This window comes from Papio anubis, chromosome 11 (genome assembly GCF_008728515.1).
Source record: "Papio anubis isolate 15944 chromosome 11, Panubis1.0, whole genome shotgun sequence".
NCBI lineage: Eukaryota > Metazoa > Chordata > Mammalia > Primates > Cercopithecidae > Papio > Papio anubis.
The window spans coordinates 3855171-3872618 of record NC_044986.1 but is presented as its reverse complement, the minus strand read 5'-3'; the positions used below and the strand labels follow the sequence as shown (position 1 = coordinate 3872618).

The following is a 17448-nucleotide window of genomic DNA, read 5'->3' as shown; positions in this document are numbered from 1 at the left end:
ACACTGTGAGGTACTGGGAGTTAGGACTCCAACATAGCTTTTCTGGTGGACACAATTCAGCTCCTAATAATGTCCACACAACCCCAAGCAGGGCCTGGCACCCTGTGCGCTTTCTGCACAGCGGCTGAGTCAGGCTCTGGCCGTGTCTAGGCCATCGGTGACTGCAGCGCCTGGACGGGACCGCCCACCACAGGCCCTGGAGGCTGCCCCACGGCCCCCTGACAGGGTCTCTGCTGGTCTGAGGGTCCCTGACCCAGGAAGCGGCCTCAGGAGGGGAGAGACTCGCGCTCCGGGCTCAGTGTAGCCGCCCCGAGCAAGACTGGGATTCTCACTAAGCGGGCGCCGTCCTACGACCCCCGCGCGCCTTCAGGACCACTCGGGCACGTGGCAGGTCGCTTGCACGCCCGCGGACTATCCCTGTGACAGGAAAAGGTATGGGCTATTTGGCAAACTAAGGCACAGAACCTGAGGCGGAAGCTGGGAAGGCGCTGCCTGTTTTGTACCTGCCGAAGGGCCGGGGTGTCAGGCGCACAGAGTAGCTAGCGCTGCTGCAGGACCCGGGCCCGCGCGTCGGCATCCAGCGAGGCTGCGCAGAGTGGCTCAGGTCCGGCGCCGCCGCACTGGGCATGCGCCGACCCGGTCGGGCGGGAACACCCTGCCCGGCCCCGGCCCCGGCCCCGGCCCCGCCCCCGCGCGCCCCGGCCCCGCCCCCGCGCGCTCTCTTGCTTTTCTCAGGTCCTCGGCTCCGCCCCGCTCTAGATCCCGCCCCATGCCGCCAGCCCCGCGCCCCCTCGGCCCCGCCCCTGCGCCCCTCGGCCCCGCCCCCGCGCCCCGGATATGCTGGGACGGCCCGCGCCACTAGAACGCTTTGCGTGCCGGCGCCCGCAGGTCCTCGCGGTCTGCACCGTTTGCGACTTGGTGAGTGTCTGGGTCGCCTTGCTCCCGGCAGAGTCGCGGGGCTCTCCCTCGGGACGGCGGCAGTCTCGAGTGGTCCTGCAGGCGCCCTCACTCGGGTCTGGGGCCGCCCTGACCGCCACCCACCCCGGGCGAACTCCAGGTGCGCCCCAAGTGCCTCCAAAGTGTTGCCCAGCCTTCCCCCGGGCCTGGGGTTCCTGGACCGGGCTGCGCTGCAGTGACTGTGGCCTGGCGTGTGGCGGGGGTCGTGGCAGCTTCTGCCTTACCTCCAGGTGCCGGCTCCAGGCCCGGGCCCCGGGTTCTTCCTGCCCCTCCATGCTGCCAGCTTTCCCTCCGCCAGCTGCTCCGGGAAGCTTCCAGAAGCCCCTGCGCAGGCCTTGGCTTGCAGCAAGCCTTTAGCATACTTGGGCAGAGTCCCATATTTCCTTCCTGCTGGAGGCCAAGTTCTAGGGGCCTCCTCCTAACCATGGCTGGTGTTTGTGTACCTCACACCCTAATTGTATTCATCAATACCTAGAGTAAGGAAGGCTCGCTGGAGAGCCACACGCACTGGGCGCCGTAATTCCCAAGTTGGTGACAACACCGCAGAGGAGTTCTGAACTATGTATTTCGCACTCCTGGGTTCATCATCTCCTGAAATCTAAGGGTGGTGTTTGCTCCCAGTTGCCTCAGCCGGGTAGCTGGCTTTCTGTCCTGGAAAGCAGACTTTGTACATGTGTGTGCGACCTTTGCCTGCTGGGACCATCATCAGACTGAGGGAAGCGGCTTGGTCTTCCCTCACCACAGCTGTTCTCAGTAGAATGTTAAGCAGAGAGAGTTAAGCACAGAGAGCTGAGAATTAGACTGGTTATTTACATAGACATCCAAATATAAACCTATAGAGTATCTGTGAAGGCAGACTCTTCCGTCATCTGCCCCATCCCTGGGCAGGTGACTAGGAGATGGTTTTGTTATTTTTAGGGCCCACTCAGTGGCTAAAACACTCTGAGAGATGAACAGATTTAAAAAAAAGAAAGCTTAGCACACTTGGTGGGTGGGGCTGTGAAAATGTTGAAGGAAACCGAGTCAAGAGCCTGGCTGATTGTTAACAACACATTAACTCAGAAGGCCAGGATACTTGCTGGGACCCAGAGCCTGCCTGCAAGTAGCAGAGGAGAGCTGGCCTTACTCTGCCGCCTGTCGTGTCTGTCTTCCTGGGCCCTCCCTCTCCTGTTAGAATTTGAATAGTGGAGTGGTGTCTGCCACAGTCAGGGGCCTGAATGAAGTAGGCCTCCAGTACAGAGCTATACTCAGGTACTTTTCAATATATATATTTTAATAATAATAAAAAATATCTGGGCCAGGCACGGTGGCTCATGCCTGTAATCCCAGCACTTTGGGAGGCCGTGGTGGGTGGATCACCCGAGGTCGGGAGTTTGAGACCAGCCTGACCAATATGGTGAAACCCTGTTTCTCCTAAAAATACAAAAATTATCCAGGCGTGGTGGTGCGTGCCTGTAATCCCAGCTACTTGGGAGGCTGAGGCAGGAGAATTGCTTGCACCTGGGAGGTGGAGGGTGCAGTGAGCCCAGATTGCCCCATTGCACTCCAGCCTGGGCGATGAGAGTGAAACTGTGTCCCAAAGGAAAAAAAAATCTGTATCACAATAACGATTTAACTAATATTATTAGGCACTACTTTAAAAAGGCTTTGCTGTTAGTAAGGTTGAAAGAAATAGAGCCCTAGGTACACATTGGGTAGCACTTTGTTCAGCTGCTCAGATTCTTGAAACTTGTTGAGGTCTTACATTGATATCACCTGGGGCTTACCTTTCATTGTTTGGGTTTCCTTCCCAGGTGTCTCAATCAGGGCCTCCTCTCTTCTTTTGCAGGGAAGAAGGGGGCAGGAAGGCCTGAAAAAGAACTTGCCTTCCTCATTGCCCCCTCAGAGTTTGTTCCTCTCCAGTCTTCTTCCCGCCCTTTCTTAGGACACCAAAGCCCTGACGCTTCCAGTATTTTATAATAAAATAAACTTACTAAATTGTCCTGTTTTGCAGAGGACATACGTTTAGGAGCCAGTGATTCACCTTCCAGTTTTTGGTTTTTTTTTTTTGGTGTTAATACCCTTTTCAGTTTATAGTATATTCTCTTTGATAGAAAATAGAGGCAAAACTGAATTTTCTGCATTATCTTTTCCTTTAGCATTATTCTTTGATTGTTTTTGCGCTTCATTCTGACCCCCTTCCCCAGCATAAAGTTCCTTGTTCAGATCCACTTGCCCTGAGGTTTTTGACTTCCCTTTGGGACTCTAGTTCCTACAGGGGACACATTGAGCCTCCCAGACCCTGAAGGGCCCTGTGCTCATTTGGCTCTTGGGCTGTTGCTACAGTCCTTCCTGACTCTGTTTCCTGGGACAGGTAGCTTTTGATCCAGCTACTTTCTGGGCTCGGGTCTTACCACAAATTTTATTTTATTACTTTTAAAGACAAGGGCTTGCTCTGTCGCCCAGGCTGGAGTGCATAGCTCACTGTAGCCTCAAACTCCTGGGCTCAAACGAACCTCCTGCTTTGACCTCCCGAGTAGCGGGGACTACAGGTGTGTGCCACCATGCCTGGCTAATATTTTTTTTTTTTAGAGGCAGGGTCTCCCTGTGTTGCCTAGGGTGGTCCTGGACTCAAGTGATCTTCCCTCCTAGACCTCCCAAAGTGCTGGGATTACAGGCATGAGCCACCGTGTCTGGCCCTGCAGGATATTATTTAAACCAGACCTGAAGGATTTAAAATCAGAGACACATAAACCATAACCTGACCGTGGGGTGGTATAGTCTTTATATAGACGCTCATGATGTACAAGCCAGCCCTACGCCCCACTCTTGGTTTGAAGTGAAAGGGTTTATCTGGGAGGGAGGAGGTTTGAGCTGTCCAGGAGGGCCGTTGGTTGGCATGAGGAGTTTGTGAACCTATGCTGTTAGCTCTGCAGGCCTGTCTTGGGCAGAGCTAAGTAGAAGTTGGAGACCTTGTGTTGTGGACCAGATGTTGCAAGATGTATGTTCTGTGGCTTTTCATTAACTGCTGCGTGTCTGCTAGTTGGCGGAAATAGTTTGTTTTTTTTTTTTTTTTTTTTTTTGACTTAAAAAAATTGGTCAAGGTGGCTCAAGCCTGTAATCCCAGCATTTTGGGAGGCCGACGGGCGTGGATCAATGCAGGTCAGGAGATCGAGACCATCCTGGCTAAAATGGTGAAACCGCTCTACTAAAAATACAAAATCCAGTCGGGTGATATGGCGGCGCTCTGCAGTCCCAGCCACTGGAGAGGCTGAGGCAGGAATGGCTTAAAACCGAGGCAGGTGGAGCTTGCGTGAGCTGAGATTCAGCCACTCGCACTCCAGCCTGGGCACAGAGCCAGACCTCGGCCTCCCAAAAAAAAAAAAAAAAGAAAAAGAAAATTGACAGTACAACTTATATAGGAGGGCTGCATGGTTTGGGGAAAACTAATTAATGAATATAGTATGGAATGTAATGAATGACTTCCTCCTCCATAGAGCTATTAAAGTCACTTACGAAAAGGAAGAAATCATTTTTTTGATTTTGTTGATCTTTGAAGTATTAGAGTGGCTTTGGCTGGTGTGGTTCACCTGTAAAGGGATCAAACACTGAGACCTGCCAAGGTGCTGGGTCCCGGCAGCGAAGCCAGTCGGCGGCAGCCTGCATGCCCGAAGCTCCTCCAGCTAAATAACTGAATAGGCCGGCCTGGGGGCTGCCCATGCAGATGCTCTGAAGGGTGAAACTTGGTTTTGACCCCACAAGTTGTTTTCAGTTGAATCAGTGGCTTAACAGCAGAGCCGGGTTCTCCAAGGAGGCCTCATGTCCCCTTCACCCCCCACCGGAGGTAGCTGTTCTAAAACCAGTAAAAAATTCTACAAAAACATTTTCTTATGGTTGTTAAATTGGTCATAGTGTGTGTAACCACGAAAGGAATGGTGAGAGCGCGATAAATGGCTGGTGTGTTCACTCTCCTGCTCCTAAAAGTTTCTTGGTAGAGTAATTCTCCACCCGTGATGCTTGTGAAGTGAGCGAAGTCTCCCACCCAGCCCTGTCGCCCGTTCCCAGAAGCCTGAGCTGGGGGACACCGAATGGATGGTCCACCAGCGGCGTGGCATGTAAAAGCAGGCACTCGTTAAATCTATTTGTTTTTATTATAGGCATCGTTCTGCCAGTCACAGTGATGTGTTTATGGACAATTTTCTGCAAGCACAGCGCGGGTGGCAGTTTTTACCGACAAATTGAGTCATATGCATAGAGGTTTAGAAAACTTTTACCTTATTGACAGATCAGGCAATTCTGGCACAGGATGTTCAGAGATATTTAGGTGGGTGAAGAGAGTGAATGAATCTCAGGACAGAGAAGGAGATGGCGCATTGTATGTTGAAATGTAGTAATTGCTAGTTATTTATCATTTGTTTTTAAACTTTTAGCTACATTTTACTCCCCAACCAAGAGGACTCAGTTGGGCAGCCAGGGATGTCATGTTCAGGCGTCTCTCCTGCTTGTGTGGGGTAAGAGCCACCACCGGAATGCGTTTCCAGCAAGGCCTGACGAGTCACAGCCCCTCGAACCTGTTGCTCTCCGTAAAGTGGGGTCTTCACAAGCAACAGCGGCAGAGCGTTTCTCTGAGGGTGGCCTGGGCTCTCTGCATCAGAATTACTGTGGCTGCTGGCTAGAGAGGTCTCTCGATTACAGGGCCCCATGGCAGACCTACAGGATCAGAACCTAGGGATGCCAGGGGATTCTGGCAGACCCTAATGCTTGAGCACCTCTAGGGAAGTCCTTAGGATCCTCTGGGAAGTAGCACTGTCCAGCCCAGGCTAGCTCCGAGTCCCCGTTCCAGAAGGATCCATTGGCAGTTGGCATTGCTGCAGGTTGTCTGTGCATATGGGTCTGAGTGCGGTTTTGTAACTCCTGAGAGATGTGAATCTCTTCAAATTGCAAACCCAACATGTTATCATAGCATTCGAATTTTCAGTTTTGTGGTTATGACCAGGTGCAGATGTTACCAAAACTTTAGCGTTAGTTTTAGCGTTAGTTTTACAAACAAATGTGAAGAATGGACAGCCATATCATATTTCACCCCCCCTTTCCTTTTGAGAGGGTTGTCTTGTTTTTATCCCCTGCTGGGTCAAAGCATTTTCCTGGTCTCAGGTGAGGGTTAACTTTCAGAGGCACAGCTGAATACATTTTGTGGAACAGAATGGAGCTTTTCTACAGAAAGTGCCAGAACCGTGTGTGGGAGTGATGCTGTTTCCTAGCTGGGTCACCCTGGGAAACTCTTAGCCCTCCAGGTACCTCCTCATCTATGGGGTGGGGACGATCATGCTTATTCTGTCTACCTGGGTAAGTATAAGCACACGAGACAATAAATCCTTATTTTTTTTAAAGTAAAATTTCTACCCACTACATAGGTAGAAATTTTAATTTGGAGCTGAGTCTCATGGAAGGATGAAACGAGAAGATGGTGAAGAACTGTTTCAAGCGCTTGTTTTCCCCGAGTCCAGTCCGAATCTTTATTTTGCAGATCTGCACACACCCAAGCCCTCACCGGGGGCGTGTGCATGGTAGTCAGGAGCGCACCTGCTAGGAACAGACTGGCTTCCATTTGGACCTGGCTTCACGAGTTACAATCCTGTGCCCTTGAGCAGAGTTACTTAACCTTCCAAGGCCAGGTTTCTCCAAAAGTAGGGCCAGGGACAGTTCCCATCAGAAGGAGGCCTGGCCCTGGGGAGGCCTGAATGAAGGCGGCTGGTGTTTGTGGATACAGAGTGGCTCTGGTTTTGGTGGAGGCAGGACTGGAGGTCGGGGTCACTTGGCCACATTTGCCACCTCGGTGTATCTGAGGTTCCAGAAGGTCGCAGAGCATTGTCTGTGTGCAGCATAAGTTAGTTCCCTATTCATTTGCTAGGTCTCTGAAATCCTTTTATCTGTAAAGAGGCTACTGGCTCTGCCACCTGTTTCTGTCTTTTCACAGTAGACATTATCAAGGTGGCAGCGTTCTCAAGGTTCAGGTGTGCCACGTCAGGCTAGAGTGGGCAGGTGGGCTTCGTGTGTGCTCCTAGGGGCACTTGGCAGTTGCTGACAGCCCGAGACACTGTGTGGGAACCTTGACATTATTCATCTGTTAAATTGAAAGAACTTCCCAAAGGACCAACACAGGATCCGACACGATGGCAGTGGCCAGGAACCAGCAGTGACACCAGCATGTGACAGTGTTTTCCCATGTGTGACGGCCGTTTAGACCACAGCAGTGAGGGGTAATGCCGGTCCGCTGGGTAAGCTTGGTCAAAAATGGGAAGTCTGCAGCATTTCGTGTGTTTGTGGAAATGGGCCTTATTTTTATTTGGGGTGTCTCTTTAATCTCCTGTCATAGTTCAGCTCACCCTCGTGGTGGTTCTGGGCGCTTGTTGCCTTGTACAGACCAACTTAGGAAATGCTCACCGTCACCCCAGGAAGGAGAAGGCGCTGTGAGTGTCTTTGTGTTGCATATGAGGAACCCAGGACTCAGAGAGTTTGAGTGACTTGCACAGGCCTCCTGGGGGAGAGGTGGAGTTTTGTTTTCAACCCAGATTTATCTGATAACCAGGCACAGGCTCACAACCACTTGTGCCAGGCTGTCTTTGCAACGATGAACCTGAGAAACTATTAGAAGTCCTTTAAGGGGCAAGACAGGGCATAACAGACACATACCTGTTTATGTAGCTAAAGTTTTCTGAACATCAGTGTGACCCCAAGTGTTGTCTTTAGCACTGTGGGAGAAACAACGTGCCCAAGTGTATTCCTGCTTGAAGGTGTTGGGGACCCTGCCAAGGCAGACAACCATAGGCGAGGCTGGGTGTAGGGATGGCAAAGCTGTCCCTGCGTGTGCCTTGTGCCTACCCCACACCCCACTAGAGAGTGGAGCGACCAGGGCAGTGGGGCCAGAGGAAAGATGGGAGGATGCAGAGGGCCAGCCATGTCCCGGGACTGTGCACACACCTCACTGTGTCCCTGCAGGCCAGGGACCCATGCCTGATTCCTTCTGAAACATTTGTGGGACTGCGGCTACTGGTCAGGTTTCTCCAAGTGGCCCAAGGGCTGGGCATTTTGAGCAGAGCGGTGGGACTGTGGACGCGGATGCATCTGGGGACCTGGCCGTAGTTCAGTTTGAGCAGGGTGTGGCAGGCATGTGGGGCTGGACAGGAAGGCAGAGCCAGTCGGTGGGGCCAGGGCCTAGGGAGCCCAAATGCTGCACTGGGTGAGGGGCCTTGGGAGCCTTGTGAGTGGGGAACACCAGCCTGTCAGCGCTTCCCAGAGAAGATCACAGGGCTGGCAGGGGGCTGATTGGGGCAGAGGAGGCAGGATGGTGGCAGCAGGCCTGGCAGGGCGAGGACAGTTTCAGGAGGTATAGCTGGGGTCAGCCCTGGTGGCTTCTGGTGAGAGCTGAGCAGGTGGGAGTCGGAGAGTGTGGTTATGAGGGACTGAGTTTAGAATCGCTTTTCTTATTGACAGAGAGGAAAGCCTTGGTGTGTGTGCTTTTTATGTGAGGGAAACCAGATAAAGGATCTGGCTTTGGAAGGGTAAACAGGCTCCCCTCTGCCCTGCCTGGCTTCTGGGTTCTGAGGCGGGAGATTGCCCGACTGCAACCACGTTCAGGCGAGGATGGCAGCAGTGGACCCAGGCTCATTGCCATTGCTCCCACCCCAGCCTGTCCCTGTTAGGGGCAACCTGTACGTCCTGCAGGAGTCGCGGAATTTTAAAAACCAAACCATCAGGTGTTAGAGGTACAGTCACATCAGAATGCAAATTAGAAATAGTGTGTACTGGGGCCGAGTTTCCTTAAACACCATGACATGACATGACATGTTTTGTGGGCTGGCGTGGCTGAGCATGCCTCTGGGCAGCAGAGATTGACGAGGATGGCTGGGCTTCCTCCGGGCCCTGGGCTCGCCTCGGCAGCCTTGTCTTTGAGGGGCTCCCCGTGTGGTGGGGAGACCTGCTTGTCACACCCACACATTTTGTAGGTACTGGTGAGGGCTGGCTAGACCGAATGAGGTGAAGAGCTTGGCCTTTGTTGGGGGGGCTTGGTAAGTGGTTGAAGAAGGCCCCTCCGAGGAGGTGGCTTTTGAGTGGAGATTGAACAGTGAGAGGTGGCAAGGTCTGGGGAGGAGGCTCCCAGGGGAGGAGTGAGAGCTACAGGTGCCTGGATGGCTGCAGATCGGTGTGTTGGAAGCACAGATGGGAAGTCCTGGAAGGAGGGTCACGGGGTGGGGTGGGGGCGTTGAGGCCACTGTTGCAGGCCTGGATTCACTCTGGGAGTGTTAAAGCCAGAGTCTCAGCCTCCTGCAGTTGTCATCTAGTTAAAGTTGTGCCAGCAGGGCAGGGCTGTGTGTGTCTGGGTGACGGGGGATCAGATGAGAAAGTGTGTGCCACCCTCAGCCAGGTGTGTGAGAGGCGTGGGGCACGGCGGATGCAGTGGGTCTTATTAGTAAGGCCTTTAATGCTCAAGTGGAAGTTCCTAGAATAATGGGCAAAGAAAAGGAATGATGTATTTCTAAAAGTTACTGAATTTAGCTAGCTATCCCAAGAAAAGCCCATGTGTGCTATTCTTTATTGTGCAGAAAAATTCGTTTCTGTCACCATTGTGTTATCAACAGATTAAACCGTCGAGTCAGATGGATGCTGTGGTTGTGCGGGGTGCAGGCCGCTCAGCACACTCCCAGTGCCCCTGCAGGCCATCAGTCTCCAGCCCAGGCCAGCCTGAGAGGCAGGCGACGTGGGAAGGGAGGGGCTTCCCACCAGGACACAGGAGGTTGCTGAGGAGGCCGCTCCCATGGTGCCACTTCTGAAATAAGGAAGAACTGTTCCTTAGAAGGAATGCACAGGTTCTGAAGTTAATGTTCTTAAAGTTTAACGTTATCCACCCTCTTGGCCACAGTTGACCACCCTGTGGTTGTCCTTGGCTCAGCAAGAGGACAGGCTCTTGGAGAGCCACAATCTGTGACCATATTCATAGGTGACCAACCATTTGCCAGGAGGTAGGACTTTCCGTGCTAAAACGGGGATGTCCCAGGCAAACGGGAGGGTGGTCCCTGCCTCCCTCAGCTCTCATTCTAGGGTCCTCCTGGGCTCACTGCTGTCACTTGGCCACTAGCTTGCGTCCACCTGGGCCTTGAGGCAGAAGCAGTCATTTTATTTTATTTTTTTTGTCCTCCGGAAGCATGGGCTTGTAAGCCTTCCTGTTGTATTCTACCGTGAATGTAATTAGAACGTCTCCCAGAGCCTGGGTCATCTCCCATTAGCTGGACGTGGCCCCCGCTGTCCTTGTCGCATTTTTTGGATTGTTTGTCACTCCGGAAAGCCTTCGGGGTCATTGTTCTCACTTCCTCAGACATTTTTCTCTCCTGGGTGTGGGGATCTGTTGCTCATAAGACTTCCCTTCCTTGGGCCTGAGACACTTCTCCCCCAGCTGTGAAGATCATGACAGTTGCAGCAGATAGCTTCTTGGAAAGGTGGAAGGCTCTGGTGTTGGCCAGGGAGAAGCAGCTCCATGGTCTCCAGGGGTGTCCTGGGTTCTCGGGAATCGTGCGGCTTCGGGGGGAATTGCTGTCCGGGGCAGTGCTGGTTCCATGGTCTGTTGGGGTTCCTGGGTGCTCACACTGACCCGGTGTAGCAGGCCTGACTCAGGATGCTGGGACCATCGCCAGGCTGCTGGGAGTGGCCGGGTAGAGAGGTCAGCTCTGGGACCAAGGCCACGCTGAGGCTGCAGGGCCTGGCTGGAGGGGGTGCTGCCCTGTGTGTCCTGCCACAAGGGGTCGGGGACCCTCCCAACTCAGGGTGTCCTGCACGCCCACACCGCCTCCCTCTTCTATCTTTGAGGCACCTGGGAAGCTTCTGGACATGTTGAACCCACACCAGACTGAGTGGCGGGGTCTGCCACAGGAGTGGCTTAGTGAGGACCAGAAAGAGTTTTGAGCTGGGCACTGGCACAGACAGGGTGAGAGCTAGCCGCATGGTCCTCACAGCCTCCCTGCCTGTGGACCCCACTTGCAGGCCAGGCAAGTCTGTGGCCTCGTGGGACCCCGGCAGTGCTGGCCTCCTGCGTTTGGGCCTCTCCATCTGTGCTCTGCCCTGAGGTTGGGTGAGTGGGGGACCCGTGTCCCTCTCTTCCCGGAGCTGCCTCTGCTCTATCCTCAGGGAACCTCTTCTGACCTGACCCCCACCCAGATGTCCTCTGCTGCCCTCTCTGAATCCTCCCCACTCTCATTTCTTCCAGAAGCTACTTCAGCCCCCGTAATCTCTGCCTCTCTGGGACCCTTCACACATTACTGTTTTCTACTTGGCTTATATTGTTTCCATCTCTTGATGGTGGAATGCTAGATTGGATGCTCTCCAAAGCCTGGTGTGTGGCTTCTACTTAAATGGAAGGTCCAGCACAGCGCGCTGGGCACAGGGTGCTGTGGACTGAAGCATGTCCCCAAGATGCATAGGCTGAAGTCCTGACCTCCAGTTTGACTGTATTTGGAGACAGGGCCTTTAGGAGGAAATTAAGGCTGACCGAGTCACAGGAATGGGATCCTACTCCACTAGGATTGGTGGCCTTAGCGGAGAAGGAGAAGATTGCTCCCTCCCACACCGTGTGAGGACACAGCAAGGAGGAGGCTGTCTGCAAGCCAGGAAAGGAGCCCTCACCGGAAACGGAATCAGCCAGGACCAGCAGCTCTCACTTGCCAGCCTCCAGAACCGTGAGAAAATACATGTCTGTTGGTTAAGCCCCCAGTCTGGCGTTTTGTTATGGCAGTGCAGGCAAACCAATATATAGGTGAATTACAGACTAAAGTTGTTTCAGTGGCACAAAACTCATCAAGGGATTGTGTACGAAGTTGGAATTGGGAGCTGAGGATAACTTTGTCATCAGACAGTGCTCCAAAAAGTCACTGTTCTCAGGTTTAACTCTTGGCATCCCAAAAGATGTGAGTGTATCGCGGTAAAAGGCAAATAACAAACAGAAACCCAGATTTCATGACCAGAAACATCAGTGGTGGTGGGAACAGGATACAGCAGGCAAAGCAGGAGACCCCAGAGGCCAGCAGGCCATGGAAAGGCCTGGTGCTGTCCTGGCCCTGGGTGGGCATGCTCTGGTAAGCGGTAGAGGAACCTTCACCCTGATGGGAAGGAGAGACCAGCTCAAATGCTGCAAGACTGAGTTTTTTAAACCAGTCTCTACAGGTTTATTGGGATTCTTTTTGTTGGTTGATTGATTTTTTTTTTTTTTTCCCCCTCCAGATTGGTCAGTATACACACTCTGATCTGGCCTGGTTCAAAGGACAGCATGTGGTCATCTGGTTGGACACCAGCTACATCTCTCAGAACCATACTCTTTGCTGCTTTTCAGGCTAAGATAGCTCTCGGAGACTGTTTGGAGGTCTCTGTTGATTTAGGGACCAGCTTTCTTGCTGAAAGCCTCCTGGCCCACACCTCACCATACTGGCTTATGTGGCTGCTGATGGGGTGACATAGAAAAGGTAGATAGAAAAGGTTAAATTTACTTCTGTCTAACTCACCAATTCATGCCGTGGATGGTAGATCTGCAAAATATATAAAGTTCATAGGGATTTTATGATTGTTGCAAAGGAAACTCAAATTGTCAGCCTTTTACTGAAGGATCTTGCCATTCCTAAACTCTGGCTATGCCCCCATTCTGGCTGGCTGTGACCCTTGCAGCACAGGCTGGCATTGTGCCCCTGTCGTTGGGCTTTGGGGGGCCCAGCTGTGCAGGGAGTGGATGCAGGGTGAAGCCAGAGTCCTGGCTTAGGGCATGTGCTCTGCTTCCTGTAGTGCTCTTACTATTTAAAGTGCGGATTTGAATTCTTCGTTATCTTTTATTTATTTATTTATTAGCACAGCTATGTTTGTCGTTCAGTTCCATAGTGAGAGTCTCTAAGAATATGATTAACCTTGAGGGTCATCTTATAATGTAATTATTAATGATTGATTCTGTTTATCCTTGAAATCAATAGGGGAGGCATAATGGTTTGGTCTGTAGTTGGGCGTGATTTCTTACATTTCGTAAACACGGTTCTGTGACAGCAGTTGTGTCAGTTTATTACTCAGAACATGTTTGATGAATCTGAAGTGTATGATTAGTTTTATGTAATTATTGTGATATGTAGTGTTCCTTACATGAGTTATGTTAATATGGCAAATAGTGTTAACATCTCCTGCCACTAATAGTTAGGGTGGGGACGTATAATAATTGATCTTCCTGGGAGTGCTGTAATGTAAAAACAATTCAGGCTGTTGGAAGTATATTTTACAAGTGTGCATTGGGCCTTGGGGATGTTATATTGAAAAACCCAATTGTACAGTTACCATGGGAACCCAATTAGAATAGATTGGTTGATTTTTTTTTTTTTTTTGGTCTTTCATCTTGACCAAAAATCTAATGTATTTTAAATGTTTTCATATGGAACTGTAGTCATATACTGACTTGCTATGCCAAACTGTTCTGCTCGTTTTTTTCCAACTTTAAGCTAAAATAGTGAAAAGTTCTCGAGTGGATCCTTATGAGAATGTCTCCCAGAGAGAATCAGTCACGTTTGGTGGAAAGGTTTGTGCGAGTGATGGTGGTAGAGTGGAGGTTGTGGAAAGCCTTTATGAGAAAAGGGAGAATGAGCATTTTCCTCCAAGGGCAGACAAGAACCCTCGCGTTCCTCCTTTGGTGGAGGACATGAGTGTGTTTCTCCATTCTCAGGTTTGTAGATGGTGAGATTAGGTCCCTAAATGGCCCTATCCGTGTTGTGGAGGGGTAGGGCTGGGGTTGGGGTGGGCTAGAGTGCTGGGGTGGGATCTGTGCTTGCCCTCTTTGCTGGGGGTCCTCACTTTGTTTGCTCTCAGAGCCTTTTTGCACACTTAAAACCTATGAGGGATCCCAAAGAGATTATGTGAGTTTTATATTAATACTTACCCCATTAGAAATTAGCAGTGAGAAATTTTAAAACATTAATTCATTTAGATAATAAGCCTATTAGCTTTTTGCATGAATAACATTTTAAAATAAAAAGTAGCTATATTTTCCATAAAAACCTATTAGGGAGGAATGTTATCAGTTTCCATTTTTTAAAACTTCATAATGCCTGGATGAATAGAAGACAGCCAGCTTCTGCTTCCTTCAGTCTGTTGTGATATGTTGTTTGGGTTGAAGCACATCAAGAGACTCTGGCCTCACTCAGATAAGTAATTAAAAGGGAATAGTGTTTTAACAACTTTCTCAGATAATGGAGGATATTTTCCTTTGACGCTACATCAGGACTTGGCAAGTGGTAGTTTCCTGAGGGTTCGTAGCCGTGTGCAATCTGAGACCCCCGCTGTGAACTTTTTGTTCTCTATGATGTTAGAATCCACTGGTATGCCTTGCACTTTGAGTGATTTCATAGTGTCTTTCATCGGCCCTGTGGAAAATGTTGCTTCATTGAGTTATACAGATCTTCCAAATATTGACGTTTCCTAATACAGTCCTAAAAATAGTATTTGTTAGTATCACCACCTTTCTCCTTAGAAAAGGCATTTAGTATTGGGAAGCCATGGTGGTGGGTACCAGTATTGTAACATTTTAATCATCACTTGAAGTTTCTGGCTGGGCACACTGGCTCATGACTGTAATTCCAGCACTTTGGGAGGCTGAGGTGGGAGGATCACTTGAGGCCAGGAGTTGGAGACCAGCCTGGGCAATATAGCAAGATCCCCATCTCTACAAAAACATTTTTTAAAAACGAAAGTTCCCCTTTTATCATCAGCAGCAGATACTGTCAGTTGTGTTCATTACAGGTACAGACTGTCCAATTTTGAGAAAATGTCCGCCAGATATGCAAGTCTGAATAACTGTTGTTTGTGAGTCATTCACACTAGTAAAGCTTTTGTTGTAAGATGAAGTTGGCAAGTTCAGCAGCAGTCTCTGCCACTTGTGGAGCCCTCCTGGTGGCAGCGTCATTCTGGTTTGTGGCAGAAGTGCTTTGCTGCGCTTCCCATTAGGTCACAGAATGTTTAAAAGGGTCAAGATTTAGTAAAGTTTGAATGCTTTGTCAGGACATTCTGAAGTGAACCTGCCTGTTGCCCTGACCGTGTCTTCTTGCTAGAGTTTGGTGTCAATATCTTGGCCCTTGAGGAGGCATCCACAGTTTTCCCCACCGTGGCTTCTCTGTCGTCTTTCACCGTGCAGTGTGTGGTCAGCTGTAGTTTGTGCAGGTGCCCTTCAGCAGGTGGGGGATGTTTTACTCTTTTTTTTTTTTTTTTTTGAGACGGAGTCTCGCTCTGTTGCTCGGGCTGGAGTGCAGTGGCCAGATCTCAGCTCACTGCAAGCTCCGCCTCCCGGGTTTACGCCATTCTCCTGCCTCAGCCTTCCGAGTAGCTGGGACTACAGGCGCCCGCCACTTTGCCCGGCTAGTTTTTTGTATTTTTTTTTAGTAGAGACGGGGTTTCACCGTGTTAGCCAGGATGGTCTTGATCTCCTGACCTCATGATCCACCCGTCTCAGCCTCCCAAAGTGCTGGGATTACAGGCTTGAGCCACCACGCCCGGCCTGTTTTACTCTTTTCTGCAATGAATATGGTGGATACCTTTCATTGGTTTCCATGTCTTCAGCCAGTTTTGTGTTCCTGGACAAGTGCCCACCTGGACTTGGTGAATTACTATTTTCATAGATTGCTGGATTTAATGTGCTGGTGCTGATGTGTTTGAGGATTTGTGTGTCTGTTCATGAGAGGCGTTGGCCAGCAGCATTCCTGGAGCGTCTGTCTGCCTTGCTAGGAGGGCATTCCTGCACTCATAAAATGAGGCCTCTTCTATATTTTGGATTAGTTTGTGTACCATTAGCATTGTCTCTTCTTTAAATGCTTCATAGGATTTACCAGTGAAGCCATTTGTGTTTGAAGTTTTCTTTGTGAAAATAACATTAACTATGAATTCAGTGTTGTTGTTTTTTTAGTAGCTATAGGACCATTCCGGTCATTTCTTTCTTCTTGAGTGACTTTTTGGGATTTCGTGTTTGTCAAAGAATTTGACCATCTAATCTAAGTTTGTTGAATTTATTGGCCTAAAGTTATTTTTATATTCCTTTATTATCCTTTCAATGTCTGTGGGATTTTGAGTCATGTCGCTATTTTTATTCCTGGTGTTGGTAATTTGCACGTTGTCCCCTTTTTTGCTAACTGGGTCTGGCTAGAGGTTTATCTGTTTCTTTTCAGAGAACCAACTTTCGTTACTTGATTTTTCTCTTTTTTCCTGTCTTACTGATTTCTGCTGTTTATTATTTCTTTCTTGTGCTTACTTTTAGTTTAGTTTGCTTTCTTTTTTGTAGTTCTTAGGGTAGAGGCTTAGATCATTAGGTTTTCCTTTCTTCTTTTCTCATATAAACATTTAATGCTGAAAATTCTCTCTAAGCACTACTTTAGGTGTGCTCACAGGTAGACAGCGGTGTTTTCGTTTTGATTCAGAGCAGCATATTTCCCAATTTCCCTTGTGGTTTCTTATTTAATGCATGGGTTATGTATTAGTACATCATTTAATTTCCAAGAATTAGGGGATTTAAAAAATATTGGGGTACTTTCCCAGTGTTTTTCTGTTATTGATCTATAGGTTAGTTACCTTGTAGTCAGAGGACATACCTTTTATGATTTTAATCCTCCTAGGTTTGTTGAGAGTTGTTTTACGGCCCGGAATATGGTCTACCTTGGTGAATGTTTGAAGAGTGTATACTCTGTGGTTCTTGGGTGGAGTGCTCTGTAAGTGTCAGTTGGGTAAGGTTTGTTAATAATGCTGTTCAAGTCTTCTACATCCTTATTGAATTTTGTTTCCCTGTTCTAAAAATTATTAGGAGTATTGACATCTCCAGTTACAACTGGGGACTTGTTTATTACCCCTTTCAGTTGTATTGGTTCTTGGTTCATCTGTTCTAAGTGATTTCATTAGGTGCATACATGTTTAGAATTTTAACATCCTCATGGGGAGTTTAGAATTTTAACATCCTCATGGGGAATTAACCTTTACTGTTATGAAATGGCCTTCTCTAGTTTTGTTGTCGTATTCCTTTTTTTGAAATTATTTGATATTAGGATAGCCACTCTAGCTTTCTTTTAATTAGTGTTTCTGTGGTAACTGTTTTTCCATTCTTTTACGTTTAACCTGTTCTTGTCATTACATTTAACGTGTGTTTCTTGTAGACAACACAGTTGGGTCTCTTGCTTTAAGAAATCGAATCTGACAATGTCTTTGTAAAATTGGAGTACTTAGACCATTTACATTTAATGTAATTATTAATATGGTTGGGTTTAAGTATACCATCTGACTATTCATTTGTCGTTCACTAATTTGTTCTTTTTGCCCTTCCTCCATCTTCCATAGCTTCTTTTCAATTATTTGGATATGTTTTTGAGTGATTGCAGTTTAACATTCTGTCTACACTATTGGCTCATTAGCTATCTCTTTTCTTTTTTAGTGGTTGCTTTAGGATGTGTAATGTACATACTTAGCTTA

The 17448-nt window shown here is 49.2% G+C and overlaps 1 protein-coding gene across 3 annotated transcripts in view; it reads left to right on the top strand.

Annotated features, from left to right (window-relative positions):
- The first annotated feature begins 810 nt into the window (after positions 1-810).
- MGMT (O-6-methylguanine-DNA methyltransferase) overlaps positions 811-17448 on the top strand; it is a 291457-nt gene continuing 274819 nt past the window's right edge. Inside the window, exon 1 of one of the 3 annotated variants that reach the window (XM_017944446.2) lies at positions 811-918. In XM_017944446.2, the coding sequence (XP_017799935.1) occupies positions 838-918 (81 nt within the window). In that variant the 5' untranslated portion in view covers positions 811-837. Of the gene's footprint in view, positions 1058-11515; positions 11664-17448 lie in introns of those variants that run through there. The other 2 variants (XM_017944453.2, XM_017944452.3) reach the window with 2 other exon arrangements.